Genomic DNA, 20,467 nt, shown 5'->3' with positions numbered 1-20,467 from the left:
ATTGGTGCTGGGAGATAAAAATAAAACTTACACAAATCAGAGCAAGACTGAAGGGGAGAGGACATCCAATGATCAACTGGGAGACAGAACCACTTGTCAAGAAGCAGCTATATTACTGAAATTAAGAAAGGCTGGCACTCATCCATGCCAAGCAGGTTTATCTCCAAAATCATTTTCTAGTACTAACTTGTGCATGTGATACATATTCTTGTTTAAACACAGTAATTTCTCATTGAGAAACATAATGTCTTAAATGCAAGCTGGACCACCCACTGCGTAAGCAAGAGAACAAAGAGGAATATTTCATATTTGCCTGCCATTTTTACCTGGACATCTACAGGCCAAAACTGATCTACTGATCTTCTCCCCCTCATCAGCTCTACTAGCATCTTTCCACTGCAGTTAATGCCAACTCCACAGTCTTCCAGCTGGTCAAGCTGAAAAATCTGTCAGGAAATTCAGCTGACTCTACCTTATATCTAGAACCAGCTCATTTAACTCTCAAAAAAGTCCCCATAAGGTAGGTTCTATGTTTATCCTCATTTTTCAGAAAAGCAAAATAAATCAAGGCTTAAAGATTAAATAATGTCTGAATTGCATATACTTGCTAGTTCTATAGGTAGTAGAACCAGAATTCAGTCCAGACAGTCTTGACTCCAGAGCTCAGGCTCTTAATCTTTAGGAAATATTCTCTCTCCAGAGAAAGAAAAACCTATCTAAAATCTGATCTAGCACAAGGCAAGACTAAACTCAGGAACAATAGATGCATTCTACAGATATGTTCCAAAGTCACTTATTTAGCATTGCACAATTAAATATACCCAGAAAAGCAATTAGAAAACATTAATTCCAGAACCAAACAAATTATCTCATTATGGTTGTATATATATTCCATTTTTGTAATATTTTTTAATTTTTTTTTTTCCACCTGGCCACCATATTTTGAAAAAGAACATAAAATTTTTTGAGGAAAACTTAGGGACTACTAAATTTAGGGGTTAGAATATAAGCTCCTAATTGGTAGGGATCGTATCTATTTTATTCATCACTGTATACCTGTGTCCATCATATAGGTGTTCAATTTATATGTAGAAATTGAACCCAATCATTACATTCCTTTGCTCAGAACTTCACAATGGCTTGCTATGTCGGAGCAATAAGGTCCAAGTCTTTACAATGGCCTAGGAAGCCTGTGATCTTTCCATTCCGCTGTCATTACCTCTTTGACCTCTTCTTACTACTCACTCATTTGTGCTAGGCTTCTTTAAGGCCTTCATAGATTCTGTCCTCTGCTTGGAAAGTTCTTCCACATATAATATATGTGGTTAACTCTTACTTACTTCAAATCTTTGCTCAAATGTCAACTTTTCAATGAATTCTATCCAGACTGCTAGATTTAAAATCGCAAACCTATCAACACATTATTCTTACTTTCCCTTTATTCTTATTTTCCTGACAAGTGTGATTTTATCACACTTCTAGCATGTTATATAATTTAACGAAATTTGCTGGGCTTCCTGGTGGCTCAGAGGTTAAAGCATCTGCCTTCAATGCAGGAAACCTGGGTTCGATCCCTGGGTTGGGAAGATTCCCTGGAGAAGGAAACGGCAACCCACTCCAGTATTCTTGCCTGGAGAATCCCATGGACGGAGGAGCCTGGTGGGCTACAGTCCACAGGGTCACAAAGAGTTGGACACGACTGAGCGACTTCACACACACACACACATTGGTCATCTGTCTCTAAAGACTTGTGCATCCCAAGTGATTAGAATGGTGTCTGATCAAGTATACATATCATGTATCACTTATATGCAAAACCTAAAAATAGAAAAAATGAACTTATAAGCCAGAAAGAGAACAAACTTAGTTACCAGTGAGGAAGGGCAGTGAAAGCTGCTCAGTCTTGTCCGAGTCTTTGCTACCCCATGGACTACAGAGTCCATGGAATTCTCCAGGCCAGAATACCGTGAGTGGCCGGCCATTCCCTCCTCCAGGGGACCTTCCCAACCCAGGGATCGAACCTGGGTCTCCCGCATTGCAGGCAGATTCTTTATCAGCTGAGCCACCAGGGAAGCCCAGGAAGGGTAGGGATATGTACAGACTGGGAGCTTAGATCAACATGTACACACTGCTATACTTAGAACAGATAACCAACGAGGACCTACTGTATAGCACAGGAGCTCTGCTTAACATTCTGCAATAACCTAAACCAGTAAAGAACTTGAAAATGGATACATGTATGTATGTAACTGAATCACTTTGTTGTATACTCAAAACTAACACTATTAATCAACAATACTCCAATATAAAATCTTTAAAATTTGAAATGGCATCTAGCATATAAATGAATATATTCCACATGGTGTATGTTCAGTACATATCTGAGTACAGGCCACAAAATACTACATTTACCATGGATTATTAAGGTGCTTAACCAGAGCATGAAGCCTATTATTTAGTTGTCAGCTCTGCAACTAACATGATTTGTACACCAGTTATAACAGTGGTTATCTCTGGAAGGGAAAATTATGGTAGTGATCAAGGGGATCTTTATTTGTAATATGACATATTTCTCCCCAAAATTTACTGCTTGTATAACTGAAATGAATACAAATTTTAAAACAAAAAAAAAAATTAAAAGGTTTTGAAAGCAACACATAGGAAGAAAAGTAAAAGGGAATAAGACTTTTCAATGTGAAGACAGAGAACAATTTCAAAGGTAGATTAACGGGAAAAAGTGAAAGTGTTAAGTCACTCAGTCATGTCCAACTCTTTGTGACCCCACGGACTGTAGCCCACCAGGTTCCTCTGTCCATGGGATTCTCCAGGCAAGAATACTGGAGTGGGTTGCCATTTCCTTCTCCAGGGAATCTTCCCAACCCAGGGATTGAACCTGGGTCTCCCGCATTGTAGGCAGACTCTTTACCAACTGAGCCACCAAGAAAGACTAGATTAGTAAGAAACAGACTTAAATACAGTATTAAAGTTGGTGCTTACAACTAACTTAAAATAGAAATAGGATATTCTGAAGACACAGGCTAGATTTTTAGAAAGATGTGGTCCTGACCAAGTGATAAAAACTCATGACCCACCATTGTTCATTTAAATCCTGTGATTCTGTAATGCCTAAAATTTCAAATGGGAGATGAGGAAATTAAAGTTTAATATTAAAATGTTGCTCTAACAATTCTGCCTTAACGCTTTTCCCCTCAAAGACAGAAAACTGAAGGGGCATGAATCAAAACAAAAAATGTTTGAAAATTCAAATATTTTTATTAGTATTATTACCAAGTATTTTAACTGGCTTACCTCTCTTTCCCCTTTAAGTCTAGTATATCCAATATTGCTTTATTAGACTGTGCATATATTGTAGTAAGTAAAGTCTGCTTGGTCTAGGCCACAACTGAACAGATTACAATTACAAATCAGTAAAGAAAAATAAATCCACTTCAGTTAGAATATAGTATGATTATGTCAAGCGTCAATTAACATCAATATACCAATTTGATGGTTGATCTAATAATCAGAAAAGTGTATTTTTGTTTCAGGTACTTGAGATTTTTCCACATACTTTTTTTTTTCCATTAACGTTTTTTCAAAAATAAGTTTACATGGTTTTTCCAAAAAGTCGTATGAAAGATACCCTTCCAGTACATCAGAACAAAGCCAAAAGCAGCTCTGTATACTTCATATCATAAAATGACCTATTTCAAGTTTAAAAATATGGTCAAATTATCTTTTCCATTTGTATTAGTGTTAGTCTCTTATGCAATAACTTGAGCAAGTGGTTTTTTACAGGGCAAAATGAGTATTAAGTAGTTTCTTACAATCTTTGCAACTGATCATTTTCTCCAATACTATATATTATACTTTGAACAAGCATGTCACTTTAGAAATACTAACATTCACCCTGCTGGTTAATCTCCAAAAACGTGAAATTTTGCTGTAAAAGTTGTATCGACGTGGAAAATTCTGCAGTCTCCCAAATGTGTCATCATTAGGTAAAAACTCACCTAGGCAAAATAGTATTTATGCTTTCATTTTATTGTTTTTAAGAATTAAACTGCCACCTCAGTAGTCTTTTAAGAGCAATATAATGAAACATACATACATTTAATTTAGACTTACGTCCATCATAGCTTCAAAGGCTTCCCTGAAATAAGGCTGGGATTCACATCTTTTTCCTTAAGGAAAGAAACACTAACAGTAATTTTGTTATCCTTCTACCCACCCACCCTCATTCAAACAATAACTAGATGAATTCAAGTCTAACACCATTTAACAAAAAAAAAAACTGTCTGCTACAACACATTTATCTGAACTGCCTCCCTGCATAACACATATTTCTTTAACCTAACCAAAAAATTTTAAAGCCTACGAGACTTAACATGTGGAATTTTACCGTGATAACATTTTTTTGTTCAATACATTCAATTCTAGTGAATTTCAATTAAATCAGGTGAGCTCTTCATAAATAGCTGAGAAGCTTTAAAGTGAGTTTTATTATTTCCTATTACATGAAACCAAATTATTGGTACTGAATTTTCAATAATATTTTAACAGCTCCAAAGAGGGCCATTAAAGGTAATCAAGTCTGCACCAGTCCAAGTACCTACAGTAATATGATAGACACACTCACCACCATTTCACACTATTTCACTCCTATGCTTCTAATAACAATTTCTCATTAGAAACACCACATTAACACTGAACTCTCAAATTGCTAGGTGTGAAAAATCACGTACTTTCACTTAAAGAAAAAGTGTATTATTTTCAGCTGGTCATGGTTGAAAGGGCCATTTATATTATTTCAGCTCTAAATTTATAGATGACTTTGCATCAGATTATCCAAAGTGAGAAACTGCTTTGCCTGTTCCTGACAGAATTAAATGGTAAATTAGCCATCAGTTCACCTCTTGTCAAAAAGAAATGTTCTAAATTTATACACTACAAACTATTTAATAATAAATGGTATCTGTATACTACACATTTCATGTTTATGTTATGCACCATTTTAGGGGGGAGGAAGTACTTCACAGGGGTGTATTCAAAGGATATATAGTAATATCCTAAGAATGTTGATTTATACATATGAATTCTGTATAAACTGTAAGTGGTCATCTTAGCTGGACTGTAACAAGCCCCTAGAATGCAAAAGCTGACTCCGAAGGCACCTTATAATGCATTGAAATTCACAATTTAGACATTACTTTTCTCTTCAATACAAAATCATCTGGTAGTCTTCACTGTTGACTCTATGCTAAAAAAATGTTCCAAGTTTTAGACTGCTTAACCAATGAAAGAAACAGAAAGTCAGTAATAGTTTTTAAATGTTAAGTTAAAGAAAAACACCTTATCATACAGTAATGAAACCTGAGCAACGCAAGTATGTGATTACAAGAACATCCTTCATTAATACAGTATTCAAATTCCTCCATGGCATTCAAATTATACTTTAAAACCCAATAAACAAGAATCCACTTAAGCACAGGATCAAATTCTACCATGAAATGAGGAATTACATAAAGCCTATTCAGCCCTAAATATTTAGTTTCAGACAATGAGCAGAGAGGAACACACTTCATCTAAAGAATACCACTTATACAGTTCTATAAAATGTTACTTAAGGTTAATAAGTGTGATGCATATGACTCCAACCATTCGGTAAAAAGCATTAATGAGTAACAGCATCCCCAACAGCTTGGAGCCTACAGAGTTGATTACTTTGGCCCTATCTTTCCAAAAATACAAGCAATGCCTCTTAACATTACAGACATAAATATTCTTAGTACTGGAATTTCAATGTATTTTGGTGCTCCTGAGGCTGCCTATAAATGAAAAGGCATCCAAGTGAAGTGCATTATATACCTAATATACCTCAAAATTTCAGTGCCTAAAATGTGAAATAATTTTCTACCATTTAACAGTCTGCCTTACAGTAAATTCTATTAGATTTTTACTTTTAGGATTTTATTGTAACTTTGGGAAATTAGTGGTAAAACATATGGTTTAAAAAACAGTATGTGGCTGCACTTAAGTTCACATAAAAATAGTATTTTTACAACCATATTGAAGTTTAATCCTTTTACACAGGTTAACAAAATGTATCACAAGAAAAACTTAAACATTGGGTTTAACAAAAGACGTACTTTTGAAAGTGGAACAATGGAAAAAGGTTTTCAATTTTTTTTTTTTTTTTTACAAATGGTCACCTCTGGGTCAATTTACCACACTAGGGGAACAAAGTTCTTAAAATATAGCTGTGCTCAACTGAGCCACTTAACTGCACTACAGTATAGTACTTGAAATCAATCCTAAGGTCAAGATTTAAAACCATTTTAAGAGACAAGACCCTAAGTGTTGTACAGCCACCTCAGCAAGAGGCGCTTTTCCTTCCCCGAACAGTCAAAGCTTAAAGAAAAGATTGACTATACATATAAGTTTTGTTTCCTCATCATATCATCAGTTCAGAATACTATTATCATTGGTAATACGGTCTATATCTTGTCTGATCTGGATGATGTGGTCCAGGTAGTGGGGTTTGAGAAGGCGGACCCTGCATTCGTGGAGGAGGAGGTGGCCCTCTCGGTGCAGGCCATATACCAGGACTCATTCCCCCTGGTTGTGTAAATGGAGGGCTCAGAGTTCCTTGATCTTCAGTGAACTGGGGTAAAGAGTTGGGATTGTAATGGTGAGGAGGGGGTGCAGTTACAGGTGGACCACCATGTTGAGGTGGGGGAGGTCCTGGAGGAGGATGATTCATATAAGGTGGCATCTGGGCAATAATATGTCCAGGGGGAGGGGTAATTGGTGGTGGAGCAGAGGTCATTGGTGGAGGTGGAGCTTGGCTATACACCAAGTGAGGAGTACCTGCGGCCTGGGGAGGATGTGGCATTGGATGGCTTATTGGTGGTGGAGGAGGTGGGGGTGGTGCATAATGTTGCTGTGGAGGCATAATATGATGAGGGTGCGAGACCACTGGTTGGCCCTGATATTCAGGATGATGGTGAGCAGGTGCGGGGGCAGGAGGTGGTGGTTCTCTAGCACCTGGATTTGAGTCATCCTGAATAGGGACAGTTATTAAATTGCTGTGTTTTCTTGTTGAAATACGAAAGGTTTCCTGACTGACTGAGCGAGGTGGAGGAGGAGCCATGGACAATTCAGCTGGAGGAGCACGGATATCCTCGTGTGGCTGATTATAGTGCTCGTGGGGCACATGTTGCAAAGGAGGTGGTGGCATCATGATGTGCTGCTTTGGCGGAATATGGCTCATATGGTGCTTGTCTGGCGGCATGATAAAACGATCGGGGATTTCAGCTGGTGGTGGGGCAATAGGAGGAGGATGAACATTTTCAAGTGAAGCCCGGGTAACAGGTTTTCCAGCTCTCATATGGCGGTGGTTGATATGAGCCTGTAAGTCTCTCTGAGACAAGTATGTTCTCTTGCACCCTTGAACAATGCTACACATGAAGAGAGAACCTCGTGTACACTGCTCAATTCGCTGCACAGGATCACTACAGCTAAATCAGAAGGGGAAAAAAGTTTGATTTACTAAAAACAGACTATAAAAATAAGGCACTAAATTTCAAAGATATGACTAGTTTTAAATTTTATTATGGAAAACATTGCAAACAGTTCACAATTAAAAGTTATAGTTAATGTAAGTGAACCTTTAATCTTTTCCACTTTGTGGTTTGTTTGCTATTAAGCATCAGCATTTCTGTCAACATCAAAATTCTTAAGAAAAAAATTTAAAGTGTTTATCAAACAGAGTAGGTTTGAAGCAAAACCCTTTTCTTACCAAGATTTAGAATTTATCTGATTTCACAAACAATTCTATGTTTTGAATCCGTGTGCAAAAAACCCCAAAACTCCAGGAAGGGCAAACCAAAGGATCTTGTCAGAATCACAAAATGCAAACCTGTAGAGTATTTATTGACCAGTAAGCAATTTTCTGAGCAAATACTACTACGTAGAAGATACTAAGTGAAAGGTGTTGTAAGAACTACAAAAATAAACAGGATCATCCTAACCATCAAGGTTCTTAATATTAAACAATATTTAAATTCAAACCACGAATGCCAAGAGTCCTTTCAAGAAGGGGTCTTCCGGAATTGTCAGGCAAATCTACTACAAAGAATTACACACTCCTACTTTCCTAAATTATAAACACTACATTTAGCTCAATTATTTTCTTAAGAAGTCAGGGTCAAATTGTAACTCTTCTTCATCTGCTGCTTTTTAATACACTTTTGCCTTTAGAAGGCTTCTTGAAACAACAGAAAGAAGACTGAACTAGGAATTGGAACTGGGACCTAGTATTGGCTGAGATCTTGGAGAAGTCATTTAAACTTTGTTTCTTTATCTGTAAAATGGGTTATAACATCTAATCTAACTCATAATGCTTTTATATAGACTTCACCCTACTTAAAAGAACATTTGAAACATCAATGAAACAGTGAAAATGACAGGTCTTAATGATTAGTTAAGCACTAAACACGTATAAGCTATCATCATTGAATATGTGGATCAGGTCATATGACCTGTATCAAATGGCTCCATATTCTTGATTTGGAGTGGTGGCTGGTGTTTCTTCCTCACTGTAGGCTGGTACTACTTCTTCATACTTAGGAGGCTTCCCTTTAGTGGCCATTTGGCACACTTCTCATTTTTTGCTTCTAATTTGCTATAAACTCTGAAATAGCTTCACAGTAACAGGATTGGAAGGTGGGGTGTATTTCTTTGGGTGATGCTTAAGCATTAATATATAATATTTACATTAATTAGGGTTGTCATTTCTTCACTTTCTGACCCAGGTCTGTTAATCCAGATAAGCTTTTGTTTTAATATCCCTAATAGCCAACCAGTGATATGCTTACTGAAGTTACACTGAAAAACTTGAAAACTAAATTCCCTTTTAAATATTAACATCAAAACACTTACATAAAAGAGAAAACCTTCTGATGTCCTCTACATGGTGTTTTACAACATCCAAAATCCCTTATCTCAATGAGGCAATCAAATTTACTATAGAATTTAAGCGGATGTACACTGTGTTGGAAAATCAGGCACTACAGAAAATGAGGCAAATAGTGAATATGCACTGTCAATTCCCTAATTCTTTTGAATTTTAATTCTATTGAGAAAATATTCTTTAAACTCACACTATAAAATTTATAATATATGACTTTAAAGGGCTAATAAAATATGCTAAGAGAATTAGTTCTTACTGGTTTGTTAATGAATCTTCATTCTCTCCCACAGATGCTAATCTTCCTACACCATAAAAGAAAACGATCCCTTACAACCGTCCACAATTTTATTACCAACTAATATTACAACCCTTGGGAGAGGTTCTAACTTAGGTTATAAGTGACCTAGAAAGCCTACAGTTGTTCCCAAAGAAGCTTCTCTCAAGGTTTTTCTTAAATCTTCTATCAGGGGTTCTGAATTGATATAAATATTCATAGTTTATTCTGGATCCTTACCATTTCCAAAAAGATCACTATCGATCAACACCTCCTTAATTTGTCTTTGGTCTTAATTTGTCTGAGCCTGTCTTAGAACATGAAGGTGTTCTAAGATGTACTCAAGACATAATCAGATTTGAAGTCAATAAATAAAGAGTTTATACTTACATAGTACTTGCTATCTGCTACTCATTTACTTCTAATAATAACCCAGGGAGGTAAGTACTATTATTAGCTCCATTTTACAGATAAAGAAATCATCTATGTGACATAGTTAATAAATCACAAAATAAAGATTTGAATCCAATAATTCTAATTCCAGAGTCTTTGCTCTAAATCACTACGTGATACTACCTGTCTAGCATCCCATTAAAATAAGAAAGTATTTTTGGTTTACAATGCTAACTTTGTGATGTATTTAATATTGTTATTTTGGCCAATGTGAATTAACTGATAATAGCTAATTAGCCCTATCCTAAGGAGAAGGTTATAGTCAACTCTAGGTTCACAGAGAAACATTTGCCAGGTCTACACACTTGACATCTTGCCAATGGTCTATATCACATCCTCACCTTTAACCTAGATCATAAATCATTATATCACAATCCTTATTATTTAAAAATTTAATGATGATCTTACCCCGGACACATCTTATCTCCCTTTTTTTCATGTAAAATAGCACAGTCATAGCAAAACACATGCTTGCATGGAATCTGCAAACAGAGACATGTTACAGTTAATATTCTAGAGCAAATTAAAATATTTCGATAAAAAGCAACAGTGAGCGCAGTGACCTAGACATGGAAGGTACTTGAGAACTGTTGGTTAAAATGAACATATATTAAGTACTAGTTACATAAAAGCAACAGTTAACCTTCTTCAGTCACAAAGCTCTTTGTGAGAATGCAATGAAAACTTTGGCCCTTCCCCAAAAAACATATACATGCACATTCATGGTTCCTACAGGTTAAAAGCTCCTGAAGAATACTGTACAACGTTTCACCTAATCCTATTATCTCCACAAAGTATTTCATGGCAGTGAAAGAACACGTATCCTCTACATTTAATATAAGCAGCCTTCTTCCCTGGTAGTCTTAAGTTAATGAACTTACAAATATTTAAAATAAATCAGAAGGACACAGTAAAATAATGTTACACTATTTTAAAACTCACAATTCATTACTGTTATTTAGTTATGCCACAAATCAAAGCAACAGTGCAGAATCCACGGCTTCTACCACCACAGATTTAACAGTTCATTCAATTTTTTTCCAACAAAAATGTAAAACTATCTTTTCATATATGAAAATTACTATAAAATTACAGTACTTTAAGTGCTTAGAATACCCAGAAATCATAAATAATATTTAATTCAGTTTTATATTAGAAATTTTAGCCTTTAGAAATAACTGATTCTGTTAAAGAAAAAAAATTTTTTTCCCTAAGGATCAAACCATTCAAAGAAATTAGTTTCAGAATTCGTTTCCTTAATTAATATTTTACAAGCAATCCAAGAATCTGTCAAGATAATTTTATTAAATGCATATTATCCCCAAACTTTCCCTAGCTATTTTATACTTATTCATTATAAACTTTATTGTTAAACAATAATAAATCTATCTAAATTTCAGAGTTCTCATCTCTACACAAATATATAAATTTATAAAAACAGAATTTAACTTAGTTATACTTACCATTCGCCCATAAATTTTAATAGGTAATCCACATTTGTCACAGAAATGAACTGGAGTATCATCCTTTTCACCTAAGATGTTTATCTGTTGAAATGATGAATTAAAATTTCCTTAAGCATTTCTAAAAGTTATGTCTATAAATTACACAATGAATTGGTTAGTATAAAAGTTACTAAAACAATTAGAAATGAAGATCTTTTGGTATGATACCACGTATGCCACATTATTTGGGCAACCATCAGTTTTGGGTTTTTTCCCCCTTTGACAGTGTTATTACTTATTGATTTTACTTGACATCACTGAAAATTACTTCAGATTATTTTTGGAAATATGGCATTAACAAATGATTTATGGGTAATGAAAGATATAATTATAATAAAAGTTCACACTATTCTTTATGCAATCTAAATTGTCCTAATAAAGCATTTAAAATATTTTATTGTTCTAATAAATTTTTTAATTTTTACTTATACCTGAAAGTCCCAAAAAAGGTGTCCAGGAAATCTTCGTTGATTTCCAAACAGTTCACCCCCTTTACAGTCATACCGTTCTTCTTCATTATAATCAAATCCTTCTGAGGAAACAAAATGTTACCTATTAACTTTTTACATCTCAAATTTCATTTTGGAAATACAGGTACACAGACCTGTTATTTCTATTTTGTACATGGACAAAATAGACCTGTTCACTGACACCTTTCAAAGCTCCTCTAAGAACAGCATAATCAAGTCTTACTAAACAGCTGCTAGAAATGTAGTCCAATTCTCATGCCTGAGAATACTGCAGTACTGGAGACCATAACAACACACAGAGGCCGAGCTAGGAAGGGATCTCTGATCTCTTCCCTCCTATTCAAGAGCTCATATTAACCCACCAGACTATTTCTCGTATAAAACTACTAATAATCATCATCATGATTATTACACAAAAGATACTGATGGTCATTTATTCCAATCATCTATAAAAGTGGTATTACATTGTAACTGGTATTAGTGCCAAAAGATTAACAAAGAATTCTGCAGGCTTTCTTCTTATGACTTAGAAAATTAGGTAACCTCTTCTTCAACTTTAAACTGAACCTGATTTTAGAAATCTCAACATACTTATACTTCATCATTTCAATTAAAACCTTTCCTTGGTTATTCACCCGAATAGCAAAATTTATATCCTACCTACAAGTCTCCTCCCCTACACTGTATGTAGCAGTATCAATAAACTTCAAGATAAAGATCAAATAGGCTCAATTTCTCTGACCTGATTAAAAAGTTGATGGCAATCCTCTCATCTTATACAAAAGAAAAGAAAATCAGTGAACAGTCTGATGGGGATTCTCAGTAGAATTCAATTACCTAAAGTAAAGCTGAGAAGACAAATCTATCCCTCCAATATGCCAGGCTTCTCACGACTTTTGGCCCTAGAACTGGTTAACATCTGCAGACAGACACACAGGCACAGATGCAATAATTTCTTGAAGCTGATACTGATACACCAGTGTACTGCTATCTAATTACCTGCAACACCAATGTAGCATTCTTCTAAGTTCCATGTGAGTGACCCTAGGCTCTTAGATGGCCCATTTATACCTTATAAAAGCTGCTGTCATCGAAAACTCAAAATAAGGAAAGTTAATTTTTCTACTTATCTAAAACTCAGAAAATTATGGAGCAGAACAAGAGCTAAGAAAATCATGAGCACATTATCATTATCCAGAGTGGTTCAACCTATACTCCCATCATTAAACTATACATATATCTGTATAGATAACAAAGCAGCAGCTGCTGCTCCATCAATAACCTAGGGTACTCTTGTCTTTGGCCTTTCTAGTTTTAAAATAATTTTTTAAAACTATACAGTAATGTATAAATAAATTATTGTGTAACAGTAAAACAATGCAAAAAAGCTAAAATCCCCTTTCTAGCCCTTTCCTCTCAGATATCTCTTCATCCCCTCCCACTTCAAGTCACACCCCATTTTTAACAACCAAATATACATCCATAAAAGTTCCAAAGCCACGATCAGCAAACTTTATCTGCCTAAAGACCAATTAAGTAAATACTGCCATACCTGCAATTACTCAACTATGCCAATATAGTGTGAAAGCAGCTACGCGTGGTGCGCCCTAAGCTCAGTCATGTCCAACTCCTTGTGACCCCAGGGACTATATACAGCCCACCAGGCTCCTCCGTCCATGGGATTTTCCAAGCAAGCACACTGGAACAGGTTGCCATATCCTACAGGGCATCTTCCCAACCTAGGGATCAAACCCGAGACTCCTGCATTGGCAGGTGGATTCTTTACCACTGACCCACCTGGGAAGCCCGAAAACAGCCAGACAATACGTAAAAGAATGGGCATGCATGTGTTCCAATACAACTTTACTGATAAAACACAGCACTGGATTTGGCCCATAGGCCATAAAAACTGTTTTATACTCGAGAAATGGTGAAAGGCCTTTCTAAGGATGACATAAAACCCAGAAATTCAGTAGAAAAGACTGAATGTCTGACTACAAAGAATTGTCAAGCTTCTCTACAATAAAAATTTTATACATAAAATTCAAAAGACAAATAGAGAATATACACAACATATAACAAAAGCCAATTTTGTTCATCTATAAAGAACTCATAAAAATCAAGAGAAAGACAATCAAACAGGAAAAAAATGGAAAAGGATATGAACAGATAGAGCCTAGAAAAAAGAAATGACCAATACTATGAAAACATACAGCACCACTGATAAATTAAAGAAATGCGTATCAGTACAAAAATCTGCAAAGGATAATAGTACCAATATTGGTGTGGGAGTATAAAGTGATGTACTATTTTTTAAGAACCATTTGACAACATCTATTAAATTCTAAAATGCATAAATTCTAAATCCACCAAGTTCTAAAATGCCCAAATTCATGCAAAATTTAAGTTTCAAAATACACATACTAAGGTGTGTATTCTACAAAACATACATACGAAATAAATAAGGACACTTATTGCAAAATTGTCTTTAACAGCAAAATGTTTTTAAAAATTGTTAAAATAAACTATGGTATATCCATAAGTGAAATACCTAAATCCATCTTCTTAAATAAGATATATCTGAATCTGAGAAAGCGGAATCTCACATGCATCTTACAAAAAAAGGGCAGGGGGGTGTGCCAGTTATAAAGCAACTATGAAAATGTCATACCAGGGATTATTTGAGGGGAGAATAAAAATGCAAGGACAATTTTACTTTAGTATCATGTTTTCTGTGATACTGTTTAGATTTTTCTAAACAATAGACAGTGTTACTTTCAACAACAAAAGAAAATAAATAAATATTTATAAGGGGATAGGAAGTAAAATATGCCAAAATGAGAAGTCAAAAGACTGAAGAAGAGAATATTTAAGATAAAAAAAGAAGTGGCTAAAAGTAAATAAACTCACATGGCTTATTTGGTGGAATCAGATATAAAAGAAAGACTTTTGGACCTGTTAAACACATTACCTTCATCACCAGCTGGAGCCTTTGCAGGCATCCTGTTTATAGTCCTTGGAGTTCGAGGTGAAGCTTTGGCTTTGTTCCCTTGTTTGGAGATGAGCTTTATAGGAATTCGTCTTCGAACATCAAGACCACCCAATGATCCAGAACTATTAGTGCCTTGTAACTCATTGTCTATGTTAGGAAAAAAAGTTGTAATTTCTTTTAGGTTTTCTTTTTGAAGGTTATTCTGCCACAGGTATTAAAGCAATATACCCAACATCATGAAGGGCTGAGTATCTGATTTTAAATACTATGCTATGTAAGTTCAAGTACTAATTTTCTCTATTTTGGATAAACTCTTAAAGCAATGTTTTTTAAGACATGGAGCCCTTTAAAAAGTTCACAAAAGTTACAGAACCCCTCCCTAAGAGGATGGACAATAAAATTTTCCATGTAATTCCAAAGGGGTTTACAGAAACATAAAATCCTTCATGAGCCTAAGGTAAGAAGCTCTGTCTAGCAACTGTAAGATTGTTTTTTTAAAAGAAGGAATAAAAGGTAAAGAAAGAACAGCAAAAAGAAAGAAAACCATCATTTCCATCAAGCATGCAAAGTAGGCACTCAATGAATTTAGTAATCTGCATCAGGACAATCAATACTGGAAACACAAACTAACACTGACAATGGTAGAATTACATAAATAATACCCGGAAAAAGGAGTTAGTTTTAGGGATGTGATTATCCTCTTCGGTGTAAAATAGTTTTTCTAAAAAGCATTCAGGAATATAGTAAAAATTACCACACAATTTAGTAGTAAACACAGACACTAATGTACTATAACATTTCCAGATGTACAGGTGACTGCGTTATTCTTAGTCAGCACTGTAATGGTAAATTATAGGTGAGGAGGATGCAAGATTTCTATACTTCAACTAGGCCTAAACAACTGACACTTTCTATGTCTCTGTTATTAGCTTACGAAATAAATTTACTCATATCCTATGAGTAATACGAGCATTATTTCATAGAACTGACTCTATTTTAAGATTAAAAGCCACCTTTTTTTCAAGTCCATGACATATTACAATCCAGAAAATATTTACCTTTATCTGCTAAAAGCAGAAAGGCAAATGTCCTAAAGTAGGAAATGCAAATAATTTAAAATAGTAACATTTTAAACATGACAATTAGTGAGCAACGCTACGTAACTGCCACTGCAGGAGACAGCACAGAGACATAACCAAACTATCCACATTAAATTCACTAAAGCCAAATTTGGAAGTAGTATCCTACCCAGCAGTAATGATCTCTAAGGATACTAGAATAACACAGAGATTTGCACTCTTTCTCAATAATACACAGAACAAAATTCAAAATCAGTCCTTAATTATTAATTTAAATATCTTTCAGTCTGCTTTCTATCATTATTTTCATAACAGCTAATCTGCAAAAAAAAAAAAATCATGGGAATGGGAATACATGGACAGTTAAAAGTCTTAAACTAGGATAAATCCATCTTGATTTAACTCTCAATACTTCACAAATGTATCAACAATCAGATAATGCTTTCATCTGCTTTCACTCCAGTTGCATTTAGTTGCTAAATATCTATAAGCAATGAAGTAGCAAAAAGATAATAATGTATTTCATCTGCTTTGACTCTAGCTGTTTAAAGTACCTGCAAACAATGTAACAGCAAAACGGTATGGCAGAATGAGTTTGTTTTTTTTTTTTTTTGCTTGGAAGGTATTCCTGATTTTTCAATGAATTAAAAAAATAGCAAGTTATCAGAGACAGTTCAATGTCATCTTTCCGACAGTAAAAGGACTCTGAACGGTTTTTCCTTGGTGAACAACACTTCATTACTACAAGTCCTTTTCACACTACCCTAGACATCTGAAGTCACAATTATGACTTTCAAGAGCCTGCTGCCCTCTAACATCTTGCAGTCTGCCTCAGACTCCAAGTTCAAGCTGTTAACAGTGACATCACTCTGGGTTTATCCTGGGGGTTTTTATTATGAGTCAAAATATACAGTATATATGCAATATATTCAACAATATATTTAGTTGAATATCACAACTAAAAACCCTAAAACCCTAACAATGAAAAGTCCTTGGATATTATAGAGAGTGAGAATTAAGGATGTAACCACTCATATGAAGTGAAATCCACTGTAAAAGGCCTAATACGGAATACTGTATCATATAGGTTTTTAAAAGATTTGTGCAGAATTTTATCTTGAATTAAAGGAATCAAGAAATATTTTTACAAAATTTAGGTTACAGTTACAACTAAGTGCTAACTTTTAGAATGGCCAAAGACTCAATCAAGTGTTAATTAGGAGTTTCTTGAAGTAATTTTCTATTACAATACTACAGGATAGCCTTCATTTTATGACTGACAATTTCAGCACGTTCACAAAACCAGTCATTTTTGCATAACATTCGAGAGTTCCATCAATCTCCCCAGGGGCCTCTTTTAATCCTTTGATATTAGAATTTTCCTTTTGAGATGCCTATCCTGACATGTGTTCAATTTACTGGCTATCTGGCACATCCTCATTTCCCAATGATTTTTTTTGTGATTCAATTACCAAATTCACATTTCTGAATATCATGAAAGCTTGAATATTTTGTAAGGTTTGTAATCACAATCAGTATACAACATTTAATACCACTTTCTGACATGAAACTGGTAAGGACACTGCCTTATAAGGAAATTAACTAAAAAAAAAAAAGAAAAGAGGTTCATGTTAAGCAGCAGGGATATCTGAGCAGGAACTATTTTTTCAAGAGGTCAGTTCATTAGTGAGTATTTTCATGTTAGGATGACTTTTACTTTCTTAGGCAAACTTTTAACTTAGAAAGTAGGATAATAAATACTCCGATACACACCAACCCACATTACAATTTCCTAACATAACATCTTTAAACTGTGAAAAGTGCTTGACTCTCAATTCCAGTAACAGGTTCAAATGAGAAACATTTTGCTAATGTGGCACGTTTGCTTCTCTAACACCAAGATTTCACGGGTTTCAATTCTATAAAAGCTCCAAACACTAGAGTTCCCTAGAGCCTGCTGCTAGGCCCTCTTCTCTACTGTTTTCCCTTTCCTTAAGTGATCTCATCCATCCTCATGCCTTAAAATCATTCCAAACAAACTGCCCTATGATTTCCACTTGACATCTCCCCTTCTATGTCCCAACAAACACCTCATCCTTAGCAGTTCAAAGTCTTGTTGCCAAATTCCCATTTGTCACCTCTACTCCATTAAAAAAAAAAAAAGGTATTTTTCTCCCAAGTCTTCCAATAAAGGACACCACTCAAAAACTAGAACCCTACGCACCTTTTCTTTCTCTCACATGCCTCCAAACCAATCCACCAGGGCCTGAGTTCTACCACCAAAATATTTACTGAATCTGCCCATTCCTGTTTTTACTAAACCAAGCCACCGTCACTAAACCAAGCTTCCCTTCTGGTCTATTGCAATCACTTCCTAAATTTTCTATTTATCTTGCCTCCTTCTCTTACACCATTCTTCATACAACAACCTGTTATACTTTAAAAAGAGATTATGTTCCTCCTCTACTTCTGTCCAATGGCTTCATATTGCACTTAAAATAACACTCAAATCTTTTCCATGGACTTCAAAGCCTTGCACCACCCGACTCCTGCCTTCCTTACCAATCTTATCTTAGGGCTCTTTCCCTCTATGTAAGTGCAGCTGATTGGTTTTCTCTACATTTTCCTCCCTCAGAGTCTTAGTACCTGTTATAAACATTTTCCACTTGATTTATGCCAAGCTGGATTCCTCTCATCCATCAGATCACAGCTTACAAATGTTACTTTCCTAAAAAGACTTCCTGACCACCGTCTCTGAAGCTTCTACCTTCCACAGCCCCATATGTCTTCTTCAAAGCCCTCATAATAATCTGTATTTCTAAACACTTGTTCATTGTGGTTTTCCCAATAGAACGTAACTTCCCTGAGGACAGTGACTCAGTTCACCTTGTTTATCATTCCACCTCCAAGCCTAGAAGAATATGTGTATATACATACGTGTATGTGTGTGTGTTTACATACACACATAACGTGCGTGTGTGTGTGTATATATATATATGAAATTAGGTAGACAGTTGATGACTGAGGAATCCTAACTAATACGTGATACTGGAAAAAAGCCTTTTATCACCCTACTAGTAATACAGCTGATAAACTGAACGGAGCAGTATCTAACTCCAAATGCACTCATTCAACATCCAAAAACTGCAAGGGAGCAAAAGAAAAAAAACACTTAAGAAAGAACGGAGCCATTCTTACTTGGAGAAAGTGATGAGAATATCTTGATTTTAAGCTCAAGACTGGTGGTTAAGGACCACAGATGAAGCGCGGAGCATGCTACAGGCTTAAGCAGAAAAGCTGCTCCCGGTATCATTCCAAAAACCATATCCGACTCCCTTGTCCCACCTCTAGTCCAAGAAACACCGGAGAGACAACGACAGGCAGTGACCATCGCAAGCACCCGCCCAAAGCTGACTGAAACAGCAGGAAGTCTCTAACCCACTCTAGCACATCGACTCGCAGCGTAATGACACTTCCCAGACTCTCTACCCGCCAGTCCCCATAACGTAGGGCAGAGCACCCAAAATGAGGGGGAAAACTGCCGGCGCTCTCTCCTCTCCGCGAAGCCCGCGCCCCCCGCGGTGCAGGCTCCGGGCTCAGAAGGAGCTGCCGTTGCCGGCACCGAGGCTGTAGGTACCACATCGGAGGGTAGGCCAGGAAGTAGCAGGCCCTGGCCGGAGACGGGAAGGGGGTCTGTGAGATTCCTTCCTCGCCGCCACACCCCAGTGCTGTAAGGCGAATGTAACCCCTCTATGTTCGCTGGGCGACCAGTCCCAGGCCGGCCAAGGGGGCATGGAACCTGGACCCCCACTGCCTCCGCCTCCTTACCAGTGTGATCCATGATTCGACTCGCAGGGCACAGTGGGAGCGGAAGTCAACCGCGCCGGAGTCGCAGGGAGCGCGTGCGCGGTACCTTCCGGAGCCCGGGAGGCGGAAGTGTGATCAGGTGGAACCAGGTTGGTTCCCTCCAAAAGTTCCCTTCTCTTGCGTCCGCTAGCCGACTCCGGTGAGGGAGTCAGGCTCAGTTCGGGCAGAGAGAGAAAAAGCGAGTACGCGGGGAGCGTCAGTGTAGAGGCTGCTAAGGGTTCCTCTCATGTGCTTCCAGAGGAAGTAGCCTTTTAATGTGGAGCGGAGACTGACGGGAACGGGGGAGGGGGAGAGCCGGTAGTAGCCGGAGGACTAAGCTCGCGGCAGGTAAGGCAGCCGCCGCGCCCCGCCCCCTCGCCCCCCCCCGACCCCGTGCGGAGCTTTGCCTTCTGGGACTTGTAGTGCGCCGGGACCCTGGTGCCGACCTAGCCCAACTGCGCAGGCTCAGCCGTTGGGCTGTCCCACCCCGGCGGGCGGAGTAACGGTTTGGAATCCCCCAGAGTCCGCGAGCGACGTTCTCTAGCACCCCCGGTCCAGGAAGAGTGTAAACACGCGCGCTCCGGAAAGCGTCCTCCAGCGGGAGGTTGCCTAGGGGACGGTTGAGCTGTGTAAGGCTCCCAGCTAGAGAGACAAGCTCTGTGCATATATATCTACATTTTGCTTTGTCGTGATGAGCTGCACAGACCCACACAGAAGCTGACTTGGGTATCTACCCCGGTTCCCATCTCAAGTTGCTAACAGCTGAAACCCATTTCTAACGCTTGATTAGCATTCATTTTCTAGGGAAACCTCCCCCTCCCCCTAGAACACCTGTCCTAAGGAGCGTACGCGGGGCCAGGTGGAGGACGGATGC

General features: G+C 37.1%; 1 protein-coding gene across 1 annotated transcript; it reads right to left on the bottom strand.

Moving 5' to 3' along the window:
• Nucleotides 1–6,033: 6,033 nt before the first annotated feature.
• CBLL1 (Cbl proto-oncogene like 1) lies at nucleotides 6,034–19,690 on the bottom strand. Its single transcript, XM_052638813.1, has 6 exons — nucleotides 19,576–19,690; nucleotides 14,648–14,815; nucleotides 11,638–11,738; nucleotides 11,165–11,248; nucleotides 10,110–10,183; nucleotides 6,034–7,520 (listed from the first exon to the last, which is right to left on the bottom strand). Exons 1-6 carry the CDS (start codon nucleotides 19,586–19,588, stop codon nucleotides 6,482–6,484), a joined length of 1,479 nt encoding a protein of 492 aa, XP_052494773.1. The 5' UTR covers nucleotides 19,589–19,690; the 3' UTR covers nucleotides 6,034–6,481.
• Between the last annotated feature and the right edge of the window lie 777 nt (nucleotides 19,691–20,467).

This window comes from Budorcas taxicolor, chromosome 4 (assembly GCF_023091745.1).
Source record: "Budorcas taxicolor isolate Tak-1 chromosome 4, Takin1.1, whole genome shotgun sequence".
NCBI classification, from domain to species: Eukaryota; Metazoa; Chordata; class Mammalia; order Artiodactyla; family Bovidae; genus Budorcas; species Budorcas taxicolor.
This window is presented reverse-complemented; position numbering and strand designations above follow the sequence as displayed.